Source organism: Ostrea edulis, chromosome 3, assembly GCF_947568905.1.
Source record: "Ostrea edulis chromosome 3, xbOstEdul1.1, whole genome shotgun sequence".
In the NCBI taxonomy this organism is placed as follows: Eukaryota; Metazoa; Mollusca; class Bivalvia; order Ostreida; family Ostreidae; genus Ostrea; species Ostrea edulis.
In genome coordinates this window covers 781,877-807,097 of record NC_079166.1, presented here as the reverse complement: position 1 = coordinate 807,097, position 25,221 = coordinate 781,877, and the positions used below count along the sequence as shown (strand labels likewise).

The window sequence follows — 25,221 nt, the reverse complement described above, 5'->3', positions numbered from 1 at the left end:
ATAAAATGGTCCTCTTACACTAAAGTCTGACCTTACCAGTGTGATTGTGGTGCTTGTACAAATCCGTCTTGCTGCTAGGAGAATTGACTACATATACCCCGTTACTGATTCAGAATGGACGTGTGTCATGAGGAGTATTTGTCGACTGTTAAAATGGAAGTTGTTTCCTCTCTTAAAAGCTATCTTCTATAGCATATGAATAGTTAATCAGGGGGTGTATCTTCTCATCTGGTTCTAAAAATATTGAAGGAAAATTGAAAATCGATCTTATTTTACACATTTTACATACCTGTATTTAAGGAGAAGACTTATATCGGCTCTGCTTGCTGTTTAATTCTATTGTGATAAAAATCAAAATATCGTTTATATTACTTTTAACATATACGGTACATTAAGACTGACACCTGTCTAATGTTATACTTTGCTCAAATCTGCATTTACTTTAGATTTACAGGTACATGAATATGCTTATGAAATGGAATATCCATTCCTGGTACTTCAAGGAGGTCAAGTTTCGGAAAAGTTTGTGCATATGTGTTTTTAAATGTTTGGTTATCTAAAGACACGATTCCATGAAAACTTACATAGATTTGATTAAAAGCTTTTGCCGTAGTATCATTGTAAAGTGCTGTGGTAACTAGTGCATGAGAACAGTTGCAAATGCACAGAAAAGGTAAATACAAATTGAATATTCTGCCAACTGAATCCATTGTTTAGAAAAATAAAATGTATCAATTCATTTACCTAAATACTAAATACTTTAATGTAATTTAAAATTATTGTTAATTTAATTGATATGAACAAAATGAGTTTAAGGACGTTATCCTACATATCTTGCCGTTTTTTTTTTTTGGTTGATCAGGTCATCATAACTGCTGTTCCCGGGCCGGGGACAAAGCAAGGTTGACAGACAGTGGATATATATATATATATATATATATATATATATATATATATATAGCACAGAAAATTTCACTTTATTTGGATACCCACTTCCGCCCCTACCCGGGGTTGCACTCACGACCTTAGGAACCATATCACAATGTCAACATATGTCGTTGTTTATGAAAATTCATTGTAAATTAAGACCAAGTCATATCTGGTGTATCCTTAATGAAAATCTTGGTCAACGACGGTCTGTTAATTGTCTCTTGCAACTTGCTTCTATGAAAATAGTTTCAAAAGAATGTACTTTATGTGGTAAAAATGTTTTAAATTATAACATGCATGAAATGCTTAGATGCTTCAATGTTTTATCAGAAAGAGACCATTTACTAGAGAATATATTGGATCTGTTAGACCTTGAAGAATATGTTAATTTTGAGAGCCAAAGTATTGAAACACAATATCTTTCTCTTCTGGGATGTATTAATGGTACTAGCTTTGGAAATTTGTCTCGTGATAAATGGAAAAAAGTAATTCAAATTGTTTCAAATTACGTTTTCAAATTGAAAAATCTCTTTATTTTTGATTGTCGTAAAATATAACTTTGTACATATATAATTATGTTTGTTTGTTCCTGTTCATATCTAATTATATAATGTTCTAGTTGTCAATTACTTATAACTCTCCATTACTTTGGAGGAAATAAAGAATATCTTATCTTATCTTATCTTATATATATATATATATATATATATATATATATATATATATATATATATATATATAAGGTTGACATATAGAAGGGTAATGCAATACTCAGCTGTCTCTACTAATACACAGACATTCCTGAAATGTTTCACCCATATTTTTTGACTCCTGCGTGACAAAACAAAAACACACATACGTTAGTATTTGTAGATTTGTGAAAGGACAGCGGTTTGCGAAGTTATCAACTCAAGAATATTAGTTACATCGTTACATCTTCTTTTTTCTTTTTCATTGTTAATTTCATGGTTAATTAGACTTTAAAATATACTATTTCATACGGCTTGTGTTAAGGAGCTTTCTAATATCCTCGATTAAACAATAGTATTGAGATTTATGAGTTTTACAAATGATCATAATGGAAAATAATAGCCTCGATTCAATGCCAAATGAGACAAACAAATCTTTCCACTCCAAGCATCGAAACATTTCAATAAGCAACTCTGTATTAGACATCTGAATTTTATCTTTATTTCATCAAACAATTACCAGAAACAGACCAAGGGGACAAAAGAGGAAAAAATAACTACGGTAAGAACGTCATTGAATCTGTTAGTAAGTAGAACTATTTATGAAAATGTTTGTAACAAAAATGTCAAAGTGGGGTATAAAGGAACAGAAAGAAAACAATTATCTATTTTTCATAAACTTCAAACGTAAGCAAATTGAAAAGTTTATTGCATACCTAGTAAAGAAGAAATAACTATAGCCACATTTGTACAAATATAGTGTAGTTTAGTGGAAGCTGTAAAGCTGGGGGAAAATTGAGTTGGTTAATTCATCTAGTGTTAAATTTCTTTGCATTTACAATCAAATGAATCGAGAATGTTGTTAGTAATATGATATCCAGGTAGTGATGATTGACACCTGTCACAAACTCTTGGCTTCAGGAAAAATGAATGTAAATTTTTAGTTGGATCACCTGGGGCTAGATGGGTGACTACAAGCGCAATTCGGAAAACTTTTGTTCATCTAAAAACGTCAGAGAAACTCAGAGTGACCTCGGATATAGTACTGGAAACTCAGGGCAACTCAGTGTACACTCGAGGAAAGCAGTGTTAAACTTGTCGCACCTAAGGGTGATCTCAAACAGGAGACTAAACGCATGATAAGATCCAAGTTCCGTCTTAACAAAGATTGACCCGTATCGTTTCTTCTTTTTACACTCTATGAAAAGAAATGTCAAACTTGTGACCAATGTAATGTTGTGTCCAAACAAAAAAACTGTCATTTATTTTTCTGATAATTCACTTCCATATTCTATTTAAGGAAATAAATTCATATTTTCTCTTCGTCAGAGACAATTTTTAGGTTTTTACCTTTTCTTTTGGCGAATTTTGGGTGTTTTTCACCTTATGACTTATCCACATAAATAACTCTGGAGCATGCACCGTTGACATAACGACCAATACTTGGGATTGATGGGATATTTTTATAGCACAGCTTCGCTCCATTGTTTTGTTTCTGCCAAATACGCAAATTTTAAAGATTTAAAATATATTCAGAATTTGAATCCGTGAATGTGAATCTCATCTTAATCCTGTACCGAAATTTCTTTTCACATGATATCTAGAAACAACTAGTTCAAACAGCATATACATGTATGATCAAAATGAGGAAATCACTGTATATTTTAAAAAGGAATTATTGAAAACATGAGTGCATAAAATTCAAATTTGATATTCATAGTTTATTTGACGTGTTTTGCAGATGTTACCCACTTGTATTAAATTTACGAAATGTAAAGATAACGAACAGGGATCAATCTTCCACAAGGCATACGAAATAAGAAGTTTGACAAACATAGTCCCCTGAACATACAAGAGGTGGGATCAGGGGATTAGAAGGAGTAAGCATTCCATGTAGATCGGCCACATCCGCCGCGAGCCGTATGCATTGATCAGGCAAACGGAGTAATCCGTACTTAAAATAAGTGTGCCAAGAATATCTTCACATTCGATATGAAACAAGTCAAACAGCGTGTGACTCAATGTTAAGTTATATGAGTAAACCGGAACATTATAACGACCAAAGAATTTGCGAAATGCTGACTTTATACGAAACTTTTGAAACCCCTGTAACATCAACAAATGTAGACTCCGGAGCTGATAAGGAATATTAACGGAAGTATTGTTGCAAATAAATAACATTCCACAATAAAGCAAATTTGGTCGACCGCAGTAGTAAATTTTTGACCTCTCTGATCTGTCAGATAACTACATTTTCCAAACAAATTCTGTTCGAAATTTCCTTTAAAAATTGGAGTGAGAAAAACTGCACGGAAGAACAAAAATGGTGTACCTTCCAAATGTTTACGGCAAAAAATGTATAATTGTCTAAAAACATTCAGTTCCAGTATCCCCCATATGCAGTTGTAACATAATTTTACAAGGAAATTCCATGTGCTTTGATACTAATAAGTGTTTGACGGTTTTGATTGCCCATCCACCATTGATGTGAGACGGATATATGAATGTCAATCGTGTTTTATATTAGAGGGTAGGGCTGATGTCTATGTCCTACCATGAAATCAAGTGTAATAATCAGATTCTAAAGAGCTTTAACTGTATCTTTATAAACCAAACAAGCTACTCCCAACTGCCAATTTTACATTCGCTTACAAACGTAAAAAAGCCCTACCCTGTCCGGTCACAAGTATATATACTGTCCCTGTGTTCGCCATCACTGCCGATATAACACTGAATAAGTATATGTATAGCTTGCTACATGAATATTTATAAGCCTAATATGTAATACACATGTTTCTTTGTATAGTTGTTGTATATACTAAGCAAAAGTTATTTATTTATTCATACATGTCTTCATTCACCCTTCTTTTCTTTGACATTCATTTGACCGTCTGCAGTAGCTCAGTGGTAGATAGTTTGCTTGGTAACCAGGAGGTGGTGGGTTCGAGCCTCGTGCTCAATCATAAGACTAGTTATCGCCCCTTCGCCAATCAGTCGGCATTTAGAAGTGAGAAGAACGAGTCTTTCGGGTATAACCTTGAAAACGGAGGTCCCGTGTCGCGGAAGGTGTTGATACGTTACAGAACCCTCACAGCTACAGCCCTGAGTGCACACCAAGAATATGTTTATTTAAAGTGGTACTTTACCTACAACTCGTGCCATGTTAAACCTAAAATGATAATATAGAAAGTGATTGATACCTCGCACACGGCATTCAGAAGTTATAATCCTGGGCTATTCATGTCCCGTGTAACGGTAAGCGTTGGCAATTTTAATCAGGTACGTGTCCTAATGCTAAGCATGTGTCTATCTCATCCCGTCTCTGGTACGTTCTGGGGTTCGTGTTTGCCCAACGTTCTATTTTGTATTAATATAGGAGTTATGAGATTTACCACTGTTCGTTATCTTCACCTTGCATTTATGACACTCAGATAGACTTGGTGATGTCTCAGCATGAGAGAAAACAATGTAAAAGTAACGTTAGACAATAGCATGGTAGGAAATGACTGTACATATATATCTATAACGGAACGAATAGTGTCGGTCCCATTGTCAGACACAAAATGGGAATTAACAAATAAATTGCCCCATCCTAGTCATCGTATCATTTCAACCACCAACACTAAACATGTGAAGTGATGCGTTTATAAACAAAATATTTATAACAGACAGAAGAGATAATAAAATAATGAAAAACAACTTAAATTTTCGGTAATGACATCAAATTGTCCAATTAGTGATAAGTTATTCTTGCTACTCATAAAATGTTTTGTTTCTAAGACGATGAAAAATTTATTTTTAGCCCTAATACTCTCTAGGATATGCACATTCAATACATTCTTATTATATCCATATATTACATATACGTTTTGGTGACATGAAGTAGCAAAGCTGACATGGTTTGTGAGTAGGAATTGAAGCGGCAACATGAATATCAATATTATTTGTAGAGGTTTTCTTCATTCTTATACAGAAAAAAAACGTTTTGTAGACCCTGTCTCCATAAAATACATTGGAATTTCAAATAAAGTTATTGTTAAATGTTTATGTCCTTAAATGTAATTAACAAGGCCGACAATCCTAAGTGCAGTGGGATAAAATAACCCCAAAGTTATGATACCCCTGCAATATTGAGACACCAGAAACAAAACCGGAACAGATTGAACGTATTCACCAAGATAAAAGACAAAAAATCATTTGAAATATAAGTGTAACATATACATGAAGCATGGATGTGCAGCTTCCTTTTTATTTCTGCTAGAAGTCACTCCTTTACTCGGCCAGTCTAAGCTAGGCAATGTCGGCGATCGTGTCATTCAACACATTGTACACCAAACCTGGTCATGTCAGTACCGTACAAGCATTTTCACATGGTTTTGCTACATGTAACAATCCATAACGTTTAAAGTCAACTAGGCCTATTTATCAATAGGTTAAAGATTATACAACAGGATATTCTGAAGAATTGAGTTACTAGTATGTATGGCAACTCATTAATCAAAGTGTATTAAACAAGGATTCATTTTTTATTTTTTTATGCAAGATAACGTCACAACAGCTGGTCAAATGTATTCGATCACGTAAGTGATCTTTGATGATCGCGGTTTATCTCCCTTGCTGATAACGTCAAAAAGACCCACTGTGATGTAAACAACCAGATACTTATATCATGATATTTACTGCATAGCTTTGAAAAATATCACCGTGTGCTGCATTTAATTGTAATGTTACGTCTCAGAAGGAGACTGCCATGTATCTCTTTCCAAAGGATCCACAATTTAGATAAATATGGGTACAAAACCTCCAACGCGATGGATTTGTTGCCGTGCACAGCCACAAACACTGCACTTCAGTACATCCGTCGGTAGCTAAACAAAATGGAAACAAATGGATCAATTTAAACTCATTTTTGATTTTCTTGTAACCTTTGTAGCAATATTGGATTAACACCAGAAAGATGTACACTTCCATCATGAAGACGGGCTGTAATCAGTGATTTGATAAGTGTGCTTTACACATACTCAAGTATAAGAGATGAAATGTAAAGATAACAAACAGGGATCAACCTCAGAACTCCTATAAGCAATACAAAATAGAGAGTTAGCAAACACGGATGCCTGGATATGCCAGAGGTGGGATCAGGTGCCTAGGAAGAGTATGCATCGCCTACCGGTCGGTCAAACCCGCCGTGAGCCTTATATCATGATTAAATAAATGAAGGTATCCGTACTCAAATTTAGTGGACCAGGAACGGGCTAACAATCGGTATGAAATAAGCCAGACAGCATCAGATTATATTACATTATATTTGCAAAATAGATTGTTATATCGACCATAAAATTTGCGTAATGCTGAATTATAACAAGGCTGTTGAACCCCTCCACAATTGATTTGTTTGTCATTAGCCTGCCTTGATTTAAAAACTGACCATACGTAAAGCAAGCTCTTGCCTATCGAATCAGTTGAGAGATCCTTTGTTAGCTGACTTGTTTATATTTTCATATGAAACAGAATTCATTCAAAAACTTCTATACGACATTTAGATATATCGATGATGTTTTGTGTATTTACAATAATAACTTTCATTCATATGTCGATTCGATATATCCCTGGTAATCGAATATTGCTACATCGATATGGGAAGTTGACGAAGGAGAAGCTGAAACCATCCCGTTTGATTTGATTTGATGATCCAAACTCAATTTCTTTTATTGAGATTTCGATCTTTTTATTTTCCTGGATTTTTTAAAAATGTATATATGGCCTGTGAATCAGACTACTTACTTTTTTCATATGAGGACAATACATTGGTACGACAGTCTTGAATGAGAGCAGTGAATTAATAAAATTCAACCGACCCAACAAAGATAATGATTTCCAAATCTGATCCAATAGTATGCTCTTCGCATTTCGTTTATAGCAACCTTTCCAAGCAGGTCGTAATAACAACCATAGGATCACAAGAATATGAGTCAGATATCTGTGGTTTTGTTTCTTTGATACATCCAGTCAGTATGTGTATTGGAAACTTTACAAGCATATTTCTATGTGTAGGTGGAAATATCAGTTCGTCGGATCTGGCATCGTATCTGATAAAAGAAAAGAAACTATCATGCACTTGTATAATTACCTGTAAATCAAGATACCATTCCCAGCACTATTATCTAATCCAACTCAAGGATAAATCTAAATGCTTGCAAACGGAAACCATCCAACGAAATGTAAGTTTAACAAAGTCCAATTAAGTATAACAGCGAAACAGCCCAATGCAACGCTGTAAATAAGACACTAGATTTGTGAATATCGTTCTTCTACACCGGAAAGCTTGCATTCATTTACTTAGTCAACCAGGGTTCACAAAAATGTGGGTGAAACATTTAGGATCACTACGACAACTCAGAAGAAATACACAATTCAAATTTCGAGGTTTAAATATCCGAATTAAACAATCAAAATACAGCTCACAGGATTAGAGTTAGATGCTTTAAAACAGGCAACATATTTTAAACAAATTCATAAAAAATAAACGATCTCCATTTCATTCTAAGATTAAAAGTTTGAGGTTACATGACCTCGGAATATGACATACAGAAAAGCAGCTGGTATAGCACTGTTTAATTTATTTGATCTAAAACCACGCATTTGCGTAATACATGCAGTGTAATTTCTGTCAGTTGCTGAAATTCAAACACATTTTCCCATAAATAAAATGACAAGAAAATATTTTTTTTTGTTATTTAACTGTGTAACATAGCTCCATAACCAATTCAAAATAATATTTCATTTAATAATTACCAATATTGAAGATATAGGGAAGATGGATTGATTAATAGATAAAAAGACACCGACCTAGAAGAAAGATCATATATTTAGAAATATGATATCGTTTCCCAAAGTCGCCTGTATCTCTGTTGGTGAATACTTGTTGCTCGTTATATGTTCTTCCATAAATGCGCATCTGTTGCATCAAAATTGATACCGTATAAGTTTTACATATAAGCAATTACGAGAAAATAATGTCTGACGCATCTCCCAGTATAAACAGGTGTCACTCTGTGGAGTCTATAAGGGACACAGGCTCTAAAAGAGTGTTTGGTGTCTCTCAATTGTCCTTCCAGATATCAAACATTTGTCATATGCACAGTCGTCAAATAGTCAGCTTTGGTACAGAAATGAAAATTCGCATACTCAAATTACAGAATGCCATGTTCCATTAAGAGGTATTTTTTCAGATATCCTGTGTTCGATCTCAAAGTGTTCTGTAAAAATTCTAAAACTTTGATGACTGTACGAAATATCAACAGTTTTCATTTATAGCTATTCATTTTCTTTCTAGCTCGGGTGGTGGTAGTTCTGACTTTTGCCTACCGAATGAAGATCGCGAAATAGAATATGGAGAAAAATAGTCACAATCTCTCTTTAATTGCAAGATGGAGATATCCTGAAAATGTATTCATGCATGGTCCCAACGCGGTTTTGATGTATTTTTGTAGAGCAAGCTAGAACAATACCACATTGTGCAAATACAAAGGCTTAATGCAAGGTATTACAACATCTCTATATGATAAATATAAATTTGTTTGATGTACATCCGTGAATCCTTACCCTCATTTTGTAAAGAAACACTAAGACTCGAACGCTTGGACTTTGTCTTGCTGATCATTCGGGGTCAAGTGTTTAGTAACATTTTGTTAGCATGTAAAGTGATATGCTGTCTGCTACAAACAGCTAGCAAACCAATTTAAACACAAATACCTGTATGCTAACATGTCCTTTATTGTATAAAGGTAAATGGCTCCAAAAATAGAAATAGAATTTACTCACATGGTTTCACACATATACAAAGTGAAAAAAGTATATCAATTTGAAGGTTTCTGGGTAAAATAATAGTTAGGAAAGCTTTTATAACGTTCAAAGCTAATTCAGACATGTTTAAACACTTCCATGATGGTCTACATCGAACGATGGCGAAGGATAAAAGATGCTGCTCGAATTTCAAAGAAGTGTTTGAAGTGAAAACTTTAGAACAGGAAGTACTCAAACAAAAAGTGAAAGTTTACAATATATAATTCATACATAATTTATAAACAGGTTTTACATGTAATAAGTTGCAACAACACTTGGCTCATATGTGGCGTGAAGGTACATACGATCTTTTTTCAAAGCGGTGGAGGGGGAACAGAAAAGCAAATATACTTCGATATGGTATAAAATGATTGTAAAAAAAAAGAAAATATCGTCTAACCTTCAAATCATAAATGGAAGGGGTGTCCACGAATAATTGCATGGGTTCATTTCATCATACATTCTTACCACCCAATACGAGAGAGAGAGAGAGAGAGAGAGAGAGAGAGAGAGAGAGAGAGCACTCTTTCCTCATTTGACTGATTCTACATACGAGTGTGCTTGTTTTGCATCACTAGCCTTCAAACATGCAGGATGTTGAAACCGAATACTCCAAGTGAGTAGTTGGTGTATTTTGATTTTAGATGCAGTTAGTAATATCTGTTGCACCGAACTAGTCCCATCACTTCATCATTTGCATTGATGCCAACCATAGACCATGAAGTCATATATTTCATCTTTCTTCGGCTGAGATTTGTTGCTCGGAGACTGAACTCGAGTTTCCAAAATGTTTCTGTGATATCTTAAGAAGTATTCTTGAAGATGGAAATCTCCTTAGGTCTGTTAACTGAATATTACGTGGGTTTGTTTTTTTTGAAACTCATAACACCCAATGAGGTTTTTGTTTTGCATTTGTAACGTACAACAATTCATAAACACGTATATTAGACTCTGAAAAGAGCAACCCCAGTTACAGTGTTATAGTACTGTTCAATGTATATGAAAGTTTTGGGCTATGTAGTACATATGTAAACACTGATAGTGTAAGAAAACAAATATAGTGACCCTTCGGGGGCATACCCTAAAGTATCTGAATGTGTAGGCCAAGGGGTACACAGACACTCCAAATGGGGGGTTAGGTGTAGCGCCCCTCCCGCTAGGGGTTTCCACGGCCATCCCCGAGAAATGTTTGAAATTAGTAGGACTCTGAGCGCTAATCTGAGCAACACAAAAATTGCAATAGACATAGAATATCGTTCATCTTTTCCAAGATCTTTAAACTTTTAAGTCGAAAGTTTCTCAATTGTGTTAACCATAAGCTATTGTTATGCCGAGCGAAATTCGAAAGGGCCGAAGTCAAAACTCAAAATGTAACACATCACACATACAACATTACATAAGTAACGAACAGACACCATATATAAAAGGAAGATCTATAGGATGCAACACACGATTAATATTAGATATTTTTTATTAATGGGAAAACAATAATCAAGAGGGCTTATTATTATTTCTCGACTTTGAGAAAGCATTCGATTCAGTTGAGTGGAATTTTCTGTTCAAAACCCCAGAAACATTTAATTTTGGAATTTATTAAATGGATAAAAATACTTTATAAAAATCCTATCTTCCGTTTAAAACATAATGGCTGGATCTCTAGAACATTAGAATGCATGATGCATAGGGGAATTAGGCAAGAATTTCCGTGATTGTATACCTATTTGTTGCAGAAATTCTATCAGATAAAATACAACTAAATAATTCGATTCTCGGATTTAAAAATAAAAACTTAGAAAATGAAATTAAAAATATTCAACATGAAGACGACATGACACTGGCTTTAAGTGATACCGATTCTCTAAAACATGCAATAAAGTTTCTGTGGATTAGCAGGGTCAAAATGAATTTCACAAAAGCAGAATGTATTTTACTCGGAAATCTGAGAAACCAGTTTGAAACAGTAGAGGGAATAAAGGTAACTAAGAAAGCCATAAAATGTTGCATTTAGAATTTATAAATGTAAGATGTATTGTAGAGTTGTACAGGTTGATGAGACAGGTGATTTTGTTATTCGTTCCATCAAGGAATATCGCACTGTCAAGTGCTCAGGTTTTTATATAAAACAAAAGAACAGAAACGTTTTCAAAATTTTGTATCCAATCTATGGTTATACTATGAAATTCTTTATATCAAAATTTTAACATATGAAATTTAAACATTGTTACCACTGCTATTATATCTATGCACGCATATGTATGTATACATGTATATATATCTGTGTATTGATCACTGTTCGTTATCTTCACCTTGCATATACTTGTGTTATATCTTACGCCACTATTCAGAGGATCCTGTCCTCTAATAGAGCTGCCCAAATGAGTCGGATATGAACTGTCGTGATATGTGTGGATTCATTGTGACAGCGTGGCGTTTTTGAAGAAAGAAAAAAACCTACCAAACACATATCTTTATTATACACACACTGCCAAATATGTTTCTTACGCAGTATTATTTTGTCACTTGAAATTATGTTGACGTAAATTAATAACTACAATTGTTAGACATATACTGTATGCAAGGTGAAGATAACGAACAGTGATCAATTTCATAACTCCTACAAGCAATGCAAAATAGATAGTTGGGAAAACACGGACCCCTGGACACACCAGAGGTGGGATCAGGTGCCTAGGAGGAGTAAGCATCCCCTGTATCTATTTTGATTCCATGGTAAAATAATAACCATATCTTATACACATTGTATCTCATACATGTATTTAATTGTTTTGTATATTTGTATATGCAAGGTGAAGATAACGAACAGTGATCAATCTCATAACTCCTACAAGCAATACAAAATAGATAGTTGGGCAAACACGGACCCCTGGACAAACCAGAGGTGGGAGCAGGTGCCTAGGAGGAGTAAGCATCCCCTGTATGTTTTGTCTTGTTTCATAAATAAAAATCTTGAAACTTGAAAAAAAAAACATGTAACAAATGTGACACATCACATGCTCAACTATCTATTTTGTATTGCTTGTAGTATTTATGAGATCAATCACCTTTCATGTATGTTTTAACATCCCCTAAGCCTTATTGCACCCTTTTCCAGTTTCACATGAAAGCAAACATGAAAAGCGAAGATAACGAACAACGATCAATCTCATAACTCCTATAAGCAATACAATATAGAGAGTTGGACAAACACGAACCGCTGTATATATCAGAAGTAGGATCAGGTGCCTAGGAAGAGTAAAAATCCCCTGTCGACCGGTCACACCGACTTTGAACCCTATATCTTGATCAGGTAAACAGAGTTATCCGCAGTCAAAATCCGTGTGCCAAGAATGGCCTAACAACCGAAATAAAACACATTTCAAACATCATTTGACCCAATGATAAGGTATATTGGCAAACTAGATCGTTATAAAGACTATTGAATTCACGAAATGTTGACTTTAAACGAAATTGTTAGTACCCCTCTTGGGTTGTTTGTCAGTAGCCTGCTTCGATTTAAGACTGAACATAGGCAGAACAAGCTCTTTTGTATCGAAGCAGTTGAAAGATATACATCTAAACCCCCTATGTGGGTGATAATGGAATATTGCTACATAAATATGGAAAGTTAACGATGAATTAGCTGGAATCACTCCTTTTGTCATAAAGTTGAGTTGTTAATTTGCCGTTGATATATAGCTTCAATAAAATATCTAAGTACGGACATTTAAAAATCTTCCATATTTGGATGCAAGGTGAAGATAACGAACACTGAACACTCATAACTCCTATAAGCAATACAAAATAGATAGATATTTGCTCCTCACGAAAATGTTAACAGCTGTGAAGGAGAAACTTCAAACTTACTGTGCGACTACATATGCCAGAAGTGGTGTTAATCAAATGTGAATCCTAAAAAATTCTAAAGAACTTTTAGTAAACTTGAAATCACAGAATTTTTCCCAAATCAATAACATTAAAACCTATGACTTTTCAACACTATACACGACCATTCCTCACGATAAATTAAAGACTAGACTTTTTGACATCATAGACAGTTGCTTCTTCAACAAAAACGGAAAACGGAAATACTCATATCTAGTGATCAGTCATTCAAAAACTTACTTTGTTAAACACCACTCTGATTCCACGCACAAGTACTCCGAAGTTGAAATAAAAAATATGCTAGAGTTTCTCATTGACAATATCTTCGTGGTCTTTGGTGATCAGGTCTTCCAACAGTCTGTTGGAATTCCCATGGGCACGAATTGTGCTCCTTTGTTAGCTGACCTGTTTTTATATTCATATGAAGCAGAATTTATTCAAAAACTTCTACGTGAGAAGAAAAAATCTCTCGCTGTGACCTTCAATTCGACTTTTAGTTATATTGATGACGTTTTGTCTATTAACAATGATAGCTTTCATTCATATGTCGATTTGATATATCCCTGTGAGCTCAAAATAAAGGACACCACAGAGTCGTTCACTTCTGCTTCATACTTAGATATTCTATTAAAAGTAGACATTAACGGCAAACTGACAACTCAACTGTATGACAAACGGAATGATTTCAGCTTCTCCATCATCAACTTCCCACATTCATGTAGCAATATTCCATTATCACCTGCATATGGTGTTTATATATCTCAACTGATTCGATATGCAAGAGCTTGTTCTGGGTATAGTCAGTTTTTAAATCGAGGTAAGCTACTGACAAACAAGTTGATGGTACAGGGATTTCAACAGTCTCGATTGAAGTCAGCATTTCGCAAATTCTATGGTTGTTATAACGATTTAGTTCGTCAATACGACCTTGCATTGGGTCAAATGCTGTCTGACGTGTTACATACCGATTGTTGAGCTGTTCTTGGCACACTGATTTGACTGCGGATAACTCCGTTTACCATATCAGGATATGGGGGTCACGGCGGATGTGACCGGTCAACAGGGGATGCTTACACCTCCTAGGCACCTGATCCTACCTCTGGTGTGTCCAGGGGTCCGTGTTTGCCCAACTATATATTTTGTATTGCTTGTAGGAATTATGAGATTGATCACTGTTCGTTATCTTCACCTTGCATAGATGGGCAAACACGGACCCCTGGACACACCAGAGGTGGGATCAGGTGCCTAGGAGGAGTAAGCATCCCCTGTTGACCGGTCACACCCGCCGCGAGCCCTATATCCTGATCAGGTAAACGAAGTTATCTGTGGGGATGTTACCGTATAGCTTTGTTTTCGTGTGTCTAAAATTTGGCGATTTGCTGGAATTTAACCGAATAAATTTTGACGGACAAGGAAGAGTTATCGCTTTTGCAAATACTGAGATCGCAAGTGGATGTATATTTAGCGAATGAAATATTTGTGCAAATCTATCTAGATACTAAAGTAATCCAAATCTATCACCCTGTGGAAAAATCAGCAATACGGTACTCCTATAACCATCGTTTCATAATATTTATAAAAGAAAAAAAATATTCTATGTTTTAATGTATTATAACTGAGATATTATATGCTGTGTGTGCGTGTGTGTATTTCATTATTATTATTATTATTATTTCAATACGCCCTGAATTTGATGTTTATTCTTATCTAGCATATTGATGGTATCTTGTGTTTTCATATTTTATATGTACAATCAGGATAGGTACAGCTATGGACTGTTTACATGTGATAACGCCTTTCATATCATTGCTATTTAATGTTTTATTTATTTTCTATGTAATATGGGTATAACATTATGTTGTAAGGTATATATGCATTGTAAAGCACCTTTGAGCGTACATAGTGTATGAAAGGGGTGCTATATAAATATGGTATCATTATTATGTCTCCGAGCACATAGTGTCGGAGACATATTGTTTTTGCTCCGTTACTTATTATTCTTTTCTTCTTATTATTATTATTCCTCTTCTTTAATGAGAAGCTTGTCAGCGCGATCTTATGAAAATGCTTCGACACAGCCACTCCAGACTTTGTGAGCTGATAGGGGGTCATTAGGAGGGGTGCAATCAACTTTCAAAATGGCGGCTAAACACGTCAAAAAATCAAGGTAGTCGAATTTCACCCAAATTCTATTTCTTGGGTGCTTTGGTCACCCAGAGTCTATTTCCACCATCAAAACAAATTTTTGAGCCGCCATTTTCAAAACGGTCGCCATACACCGACATATTTGAAAGTGTTAAAATCTCTACAACATTTGGGTTCTGGTGTAAATTGAGGGTCCACAATTCATTTTTAGCAGTATTATTTCCTTCCATTTTATTTTCAACTGTTTCAAAATGTCCGCCATTGAAGAAACTGGCGCCCAAAAATCAAGTCTGTCGGATGTGAGCCAAATTTAGTTTCTAGGGTTTTTTGAGGATCATGAATGCATATCTGGCACCAAAAACCAATTCAGACATGGGAAGGTGTTCGGAGACATTGGTTTTGGCATCCCAACACAGTTATAGCGCGTTATTTTTCTTATTATTAAAGTGAGATAATATTTTCTAATTTATCGTGATACCGGTGTTAACGGTCGATAGCGGATGCTTACAACTCCTAGGCACCTGTCCCCACATCTGCTGTATTCTTGGGTCAGTGTTTGCCCACCTCTCTATTTTGTATTGTTTATAGGAGTTGTGGTATTGATCGCTGTTCGTTATCTTCCCCAATACAAAATAGATAGTTGGGCAAACATGGACCCCTGGACACACCAGATATGGGACCAGGTGTCTAGGAGGAGTAAGTATCCCCTGTTGACCGGTCTCACCCGTCGTGAGCCCTATTTCCTGATCAGGTTCGTACATTCACTTCCCAAAAAATTAACTTAATGAATAGTATCTTGTAAAACAATGAATTTATCACTCGTCTCATTTAGTGAAAATTAATTACGTATAACATTTCAAGGTAACTGTGTATAACTTTTTTATTTTCTAAGCAACATATCAAGGATTTTTTATAAATCTTCCTATTGTGGACAGGGGGCATGTCTTCCACCATCAATTGGTAATTGCACACCCGTGATAAAGGAAGCACTCTCTGATGCCAGGAAAGCAATCGCATTGGCCACTTCTTCCACCTCACCGGACCGTCCTAGTGGATGTGTTGTTCTGGAGTGCTCTAAAAACTACAATTATACACACCTACATCAAAATACCACTTCAGTGTTGTCCGTTGTATTTCATTATGTTCAATCAAGTGTATACAACGTTTAGTGCATTTGTTTATTGTGAATCGTATATTACAACGTGTACACTGATTGAATGTTATTTTTAGTATAGACAATAAACTATAGCATAAGTGATCTACACTCTCAAGAAAACAATGGACTATACGGTCATAGTCAAACTATTCTGTGTTTTTAGATTTCTTTCCAATTTCTCATATTATATGACTCATGACTTATGAGACTGATCACTGTTCGTTATCTTCGCCTTTCATTGTACAGCGAACGCCATGAACCTTTTCCACACAGATTTCAACTAATGTTTTGATTTCGAAATTTAGAACTTTTCTTGGCCACAAATGTTTTCAACTATTCATAGATTAGCGCTACCAATGCTGATGAAATAATATTTCATTGTAAATAATAACCTTAAACATATGTCATTCACTTTAAAACCTCATTAATGTAAATGCAAGCATATAGGACTTAAACAAATATAGTGAAACTGAACACTGAAATCACTGAACATTTTGAATTTTAAGTTCTCTATTTTGATTTAAAAGACTGATTTCCACCACCATTACTATTCTACCGCTTAAAGATTGTAGCCGTCTGTGATTACCTCCTTTTCATCCAATCCACACGTCTTGAAAATGTTAGTAATGATAACGCCAGGGCTACAAATAAATCAATATTTAAGTAATTAAAAGTATACCATTGACATCATCGATCGTATAATTTTTGAATAATTCATTAGATTAATAGCATGATTAAATGAATTGTCATTTATTAATGTACATCCATTACAAATAATGCTAAAGCTGATCAGAAGCATTTGAAGTATGCTAAAAATAGATAAATACACTTACTTAACACTGTTTACCCTGACTTGCTTCGGTGCCAACTCTGAAAAACATCATTATAGATTGTACAATGCTTCATGTCATCATACAGTTACCCTTCTGTTTTGAAAAGAATGGTAAATATAACGTACAGCGTGAAGGTGAGAATAAAGAACAGTGGTCGATTGTATTACTCCATAAAGAATAGCAGGGGATGTTTACTCCTCCTAGGCACCTGATCCCACTGATCCCACCTCTGGTGTGCCAGGGGTCCGTGTTTGCCCAACTATCTATTTTGTATTGCTTATAAGAGTTATGAGATTGATCACTGTTCGTTATCTTCACCTTGCATTAAAAGTATGGCGAATGCGGACTACTGGGCATACCAGAGGTGAGGTCAAGTGCATCAGAGAATTAGCATCCCCTGCGTGCCATTCATCCCCGCCGTAATCATTTTATCTTGATGAAGTAAACTGGGTAGTCCGTAGTCAAATCAGCATGAAAATATAGGCTTAACTAGTCATATAAAACACGTCAGACAACATTCCATCTAACCTTCGGTTTCAAATAAAAGCATAACTATCACGGAATTCGCGAAAACATTATTCCAAACCCATTGAGCATCAACTTATTTGTCAGTACCCTGCCTCGGAATAAAACATTGATCATCAGTAAAACATGCTTCACGTATTGATTCTGTTGGAAAAATAAATAAAGAACAAATACAGGTGATGATGAGATATCGCACAATAAACATGGACAGTTAACGAAAATTCTGACTAAAAAGGAACACCTACCTATTGCAGTGCATTTAGTAAACTGATCTATAGCACTCTTGGACATACAGTATGACAAACATCCAGCAATCTAAAACATATATTTTGAGATGATAAGTATTGGAATAACATCATGCAATGTCACCTTACACTACAATGCTCTCATTCGAAGGAAAAAACTACGTGTAATGCTTGATAGCAAGGTTTGGATATATTTGGGGAAGACGAGAAACAACTCTATAAATTTTCATAATCATTTAACATGTGAGGATTTATTATTTGCATGCGGGGAGTTCAGAATACTCACTGCTCTAATGCCTGCTATACTTGATACATTTACAATATTCCCCTTTGTTTTGACAAGATGTGGAACTGCAAGCATAGTCAGATGATAAATAGCTCTGAAAACAGATTACGTTTGAAAAGAGTATCAACAGATGTATAGATAAATAGAGAAATATATAAAAACAGTGTACACAGATAAATAAATGAATAGATAGATAGAAATAGGTGTATAGATAGATACATAGAGAGTGTCTGGAATCTTCCACTTTATCACTTAAACGGTGAGTGAAATATGAATGAATGGTGAGCGAACCAGAACCAAATCAGAGCGAACGACGAGAGACTGGAGTGTAAACGTGGCTTGGTGGCCGGTTAGTGACCAGAGAACGTTGTGTGAACACAGAGAGCTAACGAAGCGAAATGTGAACGGAAAGTCAACGATGAGCAATGTTTGGACAAAACATAAACTATTTATTAGGAATGTTTGGTTATCTCCTCGCATTGCTTCATAACCAGGTCAGTGGAAATATAGATAAATTTAATAACAATAGTTTTAATTTAGACATTACAAGACTATTTAAAGCTAATATCGGTCTCTTCTGAACACGTCTTCAATAAAGCTAAATGCTCATGTTGTGTTGTAAAAAAGATGACAGATCTGTATTATTGTGTATTTGTTTATATGAAGATTGCTTATACGAATTATGAGATTGATCACTGTTCGTTATCTTCACCTTTCATTTAACAAATAAATCGTATTCCCCGAGGGCAACGCGTGTGTACATCTTCATATCTCCCGAATATTCATGCAAGAAATTGTGTATCATACTTCAAAAAAGTCATAAGATATAACATTGCAATAGCCTCCAAAAATAGCTCTCAAACTACTGAAAATCAGCTTTCAAAAGCTAGTACCCCCTCAACAAAACTTAGACCCGTTCTAACCAGATAGCACACCTGAGGAAACGCAATTTCTCAATTTCAATTTTAATTGTTGATGGGTAAGTTTTCTGCTTAAGTTTCTTTCTGTACAATTTGGCACCGTCTCAGCTAAATCCCCCTATGCTTCAAGAAGATGTACTCCTAGCGACTAATTACGGGTGGATGTTTCGGATTCAGACCATAGATTATGAGTCCCCTGGCAATGGACGAGACACGAAACTGTCACGTGCCAGGGTACTGGAGTACGCTCGCCAATACCAGGCACGAGAATGCAACAGCTTATTCAGGGCACGAAAGATGAATTGCCTATTCGGTGCAAAAGAGATTAATCGCCTATTCTGACCAGGAGGCGCTCTCCCGGGAGTACAAGAAACAACAATAACCGCAAACGTAAGTTTACTTCTGGCGACAGTAGTACTGAAAAGTTCTTCAGAACATCTGAAAGTATAGTGATACAGATTCGTACACAAATTCTAACCCGTCCAACTTGATTTATAAGGGTTGTAAATTCCCACGGAAAATCAATAAATATATCACAAAATATGCAAAGCTAAGAGTCTCCAAGAAGATTCGTCAAAAAGTGACCAAAAAACTGTATTGTTCCCAATAACAAACAAAATATGCAACTAAAACAACAAAAATAGATTTATCAAGATGTTTAATAAGAAATTTAATCGGTACCTCTCAGACAGAAAGAACGCACTATTATCAATACACAGTAAAGAATTTTAGATGCAACAGGTTCATTGGCTATTTTGTGGAATGAGCTAGAAAAGTTGAAAAGCGGGACAAGAAAGTGGATCATGTTGATGTGATTAACATTGTGCAAAGGGCACTTCTCCTGATTTGAACACTCTGTTGATGTACCACACAGATAAAAAGCGTCTACTCAGCAGAATTCCACCTGACTGTGGAGATTTGATCGATAGCACTATAGGCCAAAACAGTTTGCTGAAATGAAGATGAAATTTAGATAACTTCGACAAAGATTACAAAGAACTGTACGACATGATTCCATCTCAGAGAAAAAATGTAGAGTAAGAATTTCAATTCTGTCCCTAATTTCAGGAGTGAAAACAAGCAGCAACAGTTTTGTTTTCGCTACGGGCCCCCCGAACAATTACAACCGGTTTGGGGGCGAGTCCAACCGAGCTCGAAGTCAGAGACAGACCTGGCCAAAGAACAATATGATAACGAGTCAAACAAGAATTAGAACGGGTGAGAAAAAAACATTTTCTTTTTCAGGAGCTCAAAGATTTGTGTTTGTACCAATATGGCGGGAGAATGAAACATGTAATTCAAAACTGGAATTCCATAACGAAAGATCAATGGATATTACAAACTGTACAGGGGTTGAACCTCAAATTCACTCAAAGTCCCCATCAAATTCAAACCCAATACAACCATCATTGAGTCAAGTAAAAACAGATCTCATAGACCAGGAAAGAAAATTCATGTAACATAAGAGAACAATACAGACGACGATCACGGCTGTTTTATGAGCTAGTTATTCCTTGTAGAGAAAAGGAAAGGGGGCTACGACATGTATTGAATCTGCAGGATGAAAGGTGACGATAACGAACAGTGATCAATCTCTCATAACTCCTATAAGCAATACAAAATAGATAGTTGGACAAACACGGATTCCCCAACACACCAGAGGTGGGATCATGTGCCCAAGAGAAATAAGCATCCCCTGTCAACCGGTCACACTCGCGGTGAGGTAAACCCTATATCCTGATCAGATAAACGAAATTATTCGTAGTCAAAATCAGTGTGCCAAGAACGGTCTATTGAAGGATCTTAATGGTTGTCTTATTTACTATCATTTCAAAATGGAGGGTATTCATTTTTTAAAGGATTTAATTCAAGATAAAATTGGTTAGTGAAGTTAGACCTAAAAGGACCTAAACGACGCTTATTTCACAGTTCGAATTCAAAAGGTGCATCGAAAATTTCTACGATTCAAATTGAAAACGCAACATTCGATATCCTTTGTCTCCCATTCGGAATCTCAATAGTCCGCTTTTTAAAAAAAAAAAAAAACTCGTGAAAGTTCCTATAAGTTTACTGAGTGATAAGAAGAGGGTATGATAAACGATTACAAATGTACAGAAAATCTTCGAGAAAATTTAGGCTTTGCAATAAATTGCAAAAACTGTTATTTCCATAAAATTGAATAGAATTTATGGGATCCAAGACAATGACCCCCACCCCCAATATGTTACTTTTCATTTTCCTCAAACAATGTACATCAAAGGGGTAACTTTTCATGCAATTAGTGATTGAAATATTTGTTTCGTAGAGTGTTTAAGTGTTGACTTACAGGTAACAAAACCATGCAGAGGAGTTTTGCTGAAAATGAACCTTTACTTCGCACAGTAGTCAAACCACACGAAAGGTTATCTGCAAATGTGATGGCTAATTGGATTAAACAGATTTTGTATCCATCTGGAATTGACATCAATAAATTTCAAGCGCATTCTACAAGAAGCGATACATCTAGTAAAGCCAGTAATAAAGGTATTTCTATTAGTGAGATCTTAAACATGATAGATTGGTCTAATGCAACGATTTTTAGATCATTTTGTTGTAAACCAGTACTAGGAAAATGATCCTACGAGAACGCAGTTTTAGATATCAGTAAGTTTTAATCAAACTTTGAACGTGCAATGTTATATCTTATGACTTTTTTAAAGTATAATTGAATATTATATGAGGGCGCTTGATCGCCTGATATGAAATATAGATTGATCGAAGAGAAGACATAAGATATAACATATAACATCAGTTTAAATAATACGCTGACTTCACCCAGATGAATGATGGTTATACGTTCACCAGATTATGTTTAACCATGCCCAGAACACTATATTTTATTTCTACCTAACAACCTGTTTACTAGCTTCCTTTGCTAATTTACTAGAGGGGATGCTTACTCCTCTTAGGCACTTGATCCCACCTCTGGTGTGTCCAGGGGTCCGTGTTTGCCCAACTATCTACGTTGTATTGCTTATAGGAGTTATGAGATTGGTCACTGTTCGTTATATTCACCTTGCATTATACACTAGTTTACAGGAATGTGTACCAGTCCTATTTCCCTACGCTTTGCATGTACTTTCCATGATAGAAAGAGCAATCAACTTAGGATATGTTCAAAGAAAACTCCCAAATTCTTTTATTAGTAAAGAATTTTGGGATTCTATAACCCCAATCCCAAAGCACAATCTATGCCGGGATGTCTCATATATAGACTACTTATCCTTTGTTTGATGAGTTAATCGACTTTGTTGACAATGGTTAGTTAGGCATATTACTACCTGTGAATTGAATTTTGCACTGATTGCCATTATTAAATGAACTCGTTCTCCTTTAAGAATAATGAAATAACACATTATCGTGTCACGCTTTGTTGATGAACACAAGAGACGAAGTAGCGTGTCCAAATTCGCTTCTTAGAACAATTAACATGTACTTTGTTGTGTTTATGTTTAATGTTTTTTTATCTACTGTTGCATGTAAATCCCAATGCATACACATAATTATAGTGTTCTGTACAAATTACGCAACGTTCACATGTACATATTACCTGACGTTGATATTCATTCCTTCATCATATTGCTCCAGTGATGTTGTTTCAATGCTTCCAGATTGCAATATTCCCGCATTATTGACCTATTGTTTCGAAGAATTTTTAAAACAAGAAATTTTAGCAATAAAGATATTGATGGACTGTAATAAAACATATGTCTTCTAAGTTTCGTTAAAAGTTCAATTTGGTTTATTCTTGAAATATGCATAATTATTATTCAAGTATTATTCATGTTGATTATCAACATGCTACAACATATACTTGATAAAGTCCTAAAACATCTGAACATGTAGTGTATTAAACCAAAAATACATCAATGGTACATACCAGTATGTCCAATTTCCCATAATATTTTACTGTCTCTTCTACAAGTTGCTTAGCAAAATCTTCCTTGGTCAAATCACCGCTAAGAGTAAACGGCTAAAAGATCAAAGAGAGTAATGTAACAAAAATTATCATTTCCCAGACTTCTTTCAAGTGCTTGGTTGTGATAACAAATTAATAATAGTATCTAACCAGTTTTCCATTTTCCTTTTTACACTCAGCAGCTGTTTTGGCCAAATTGTCAACATTTCTGCCTGTGATGGCAACTTGTGCTCCAAGTCTGCAAAACAAAGTGACTGTTCCTGCCCCAATACCGGAACTGGCTCCTGACAATCACACACAACACATTGGTGTACTGCAATGGTTATATATCATGATTTTATGTTCAAATGAACGTACAATGCGAAGCTGCCTAAACTAGGACTTAAATGTATACAAGCGTACAAGCAAATGTTTACTAGACAACAAGGATGATTCTAACAATCAAATTCATGTCAAAAAAGACCATATAATTTGCGAAATACTGACTGTAAACGAAACTGTTGAAACCCCTGTAAAATATGCAAGCACAAATACATGTACCAACTAATGACCAATTCCATAAATCATATAAGAAATAAGACATCAAAATTTGGACAAACATCATATGCATCATTAAAGGCCGGGAGTAACCTAGAAAATTTTACACCCCTACAGCAATTAAGCATATATGGCAAGAGGGCAGGGCTTAGCAGTGTTATCAGAATAAGCAGCAATCTGATGCTTGACTCTACACGTGCTCTGTAGCAGACGATATTTTGAACAGGGAGACTGGCATGATTTATCAAAATAAACTAAAGTTTTCCCGCATTTTTCTACCACTCTGCTCGATCTGTGAGGCACTGAAAGGCTATGTTTTTACTTTAACAAAACTTCACCCTAGGAACTACAAAATGAATTCATCTTTGTTTTATCCATGTCTTTTAAAACATGTAGTTTTTTTTATAATATACACAAATATTGGTATATATGATATACTAATACTTATGATTTTCCTCTTGGTACCTTTCAATTATGAGAAGAATTTGGGGGGAAATTGTAGCTGTGCAATGGAGGACATGTGCATTGAAGGGTTATTAAGAAACATTTTGTCCATTATGATATTTGGAGACCTACTATCTGTGATTGTCTCTTTTGACATTGTAATGTTCACATGTAAGAGTCCAGATTGAGAGTAATTTTAGAGTGATGGTTGATCAATTGGACATTTGTCATCATTGGTGAGAGACAATTAATGGGAGTTACACAACTGGCCTAGGAGATTGTTGCTTAATCAGACAAACATCATGCTTGACATTATTCGAGAAAAGGTACCAGCAATCCTGCAAAACTCTGAAACAGTGATCAGACTGAACAGTCCTAATGAGTTATTTTCATAAACTTAACCAATTTTTTTAATGGAATGTGATTATATATTATTAAAAAATAAAATTTGGATTTACCAATGATATATGAGTAAGTACTTTTTTTCCACGTTATACAGTGATTTGATTACATGTTGCCTTTGGTGCAATCCCTCTTATCTAGAACTAGACAAGCATGCTCCTGCAATATGTGAGTCAACATCCGGTGTAAACAATAACAAAAGATAATCACACCCACAAACTGCCAATCTCTAGTTTGAAATACAAATTTAGCCCTGCTTCAGATTTTTGAGGCCAAAATTAAAACTTCATGAGAATTTATATCTAAAATAGATATGGCCAATATATGCACAGTTATGAGGGGAACAAGCATACCTATTTTAAAATTTCAGTACAACAGCTTAATCTTTATTTTTGCAAAATAAGAGCTGCAATCTGAATGTGACCAG

The 25,221-nt window shown here is 35.2% G+C and overlaps 1 protein-coding gene across 1 annotated transcript in view; it reads right to left on the bottom strand.

The window, feature by feature from the left end:
* Positions 1–16,355: 16,355 nt before the first annotated feature.
* Positions 16,356–25,221, bottom strand: part of LOC125673403 (3-oxoacyl-[acyl-carrier-protein] reductase FabG-like) — a 29,305-nt gene continuing 20,439 nt past the window's right edge. The window contains exons 2-9 of the mRNA XM_056158967.1: positions 23,562–23,695; positions 23,373–23,465; positions 23,043–23,128; positions 18,534–18,627; positions 18,248–18,317; positions 17,478–17,514; positions 17,231–17,285; positions 16,356–16,569 (exon numbers count right to left, since the gene is read on the bottom strand). Of these exons, the coding sequence (XP_056014942.1) occupies positions 16,411–16,569; positions 17,231–17,285; positions 17,478–17,514; positions 18,248–18,317; positions 18,534–18,627; positions 23,043–23,128; positions 23,373–23,465; positions 23,562–23,695 (728 nt within the window). The 3' untranslated portion in view covers positions 16,356–16,410. The remainder of the gene's footprint in view (positions 16,570–17,230; positions 17,286–17,477; positions 17,515–18,247; positions 18,318–18,533; positions 18,628–23,042; positions 23,129–23,372; positions 23,466–23,561; positions 23,696–25,221) is intronic.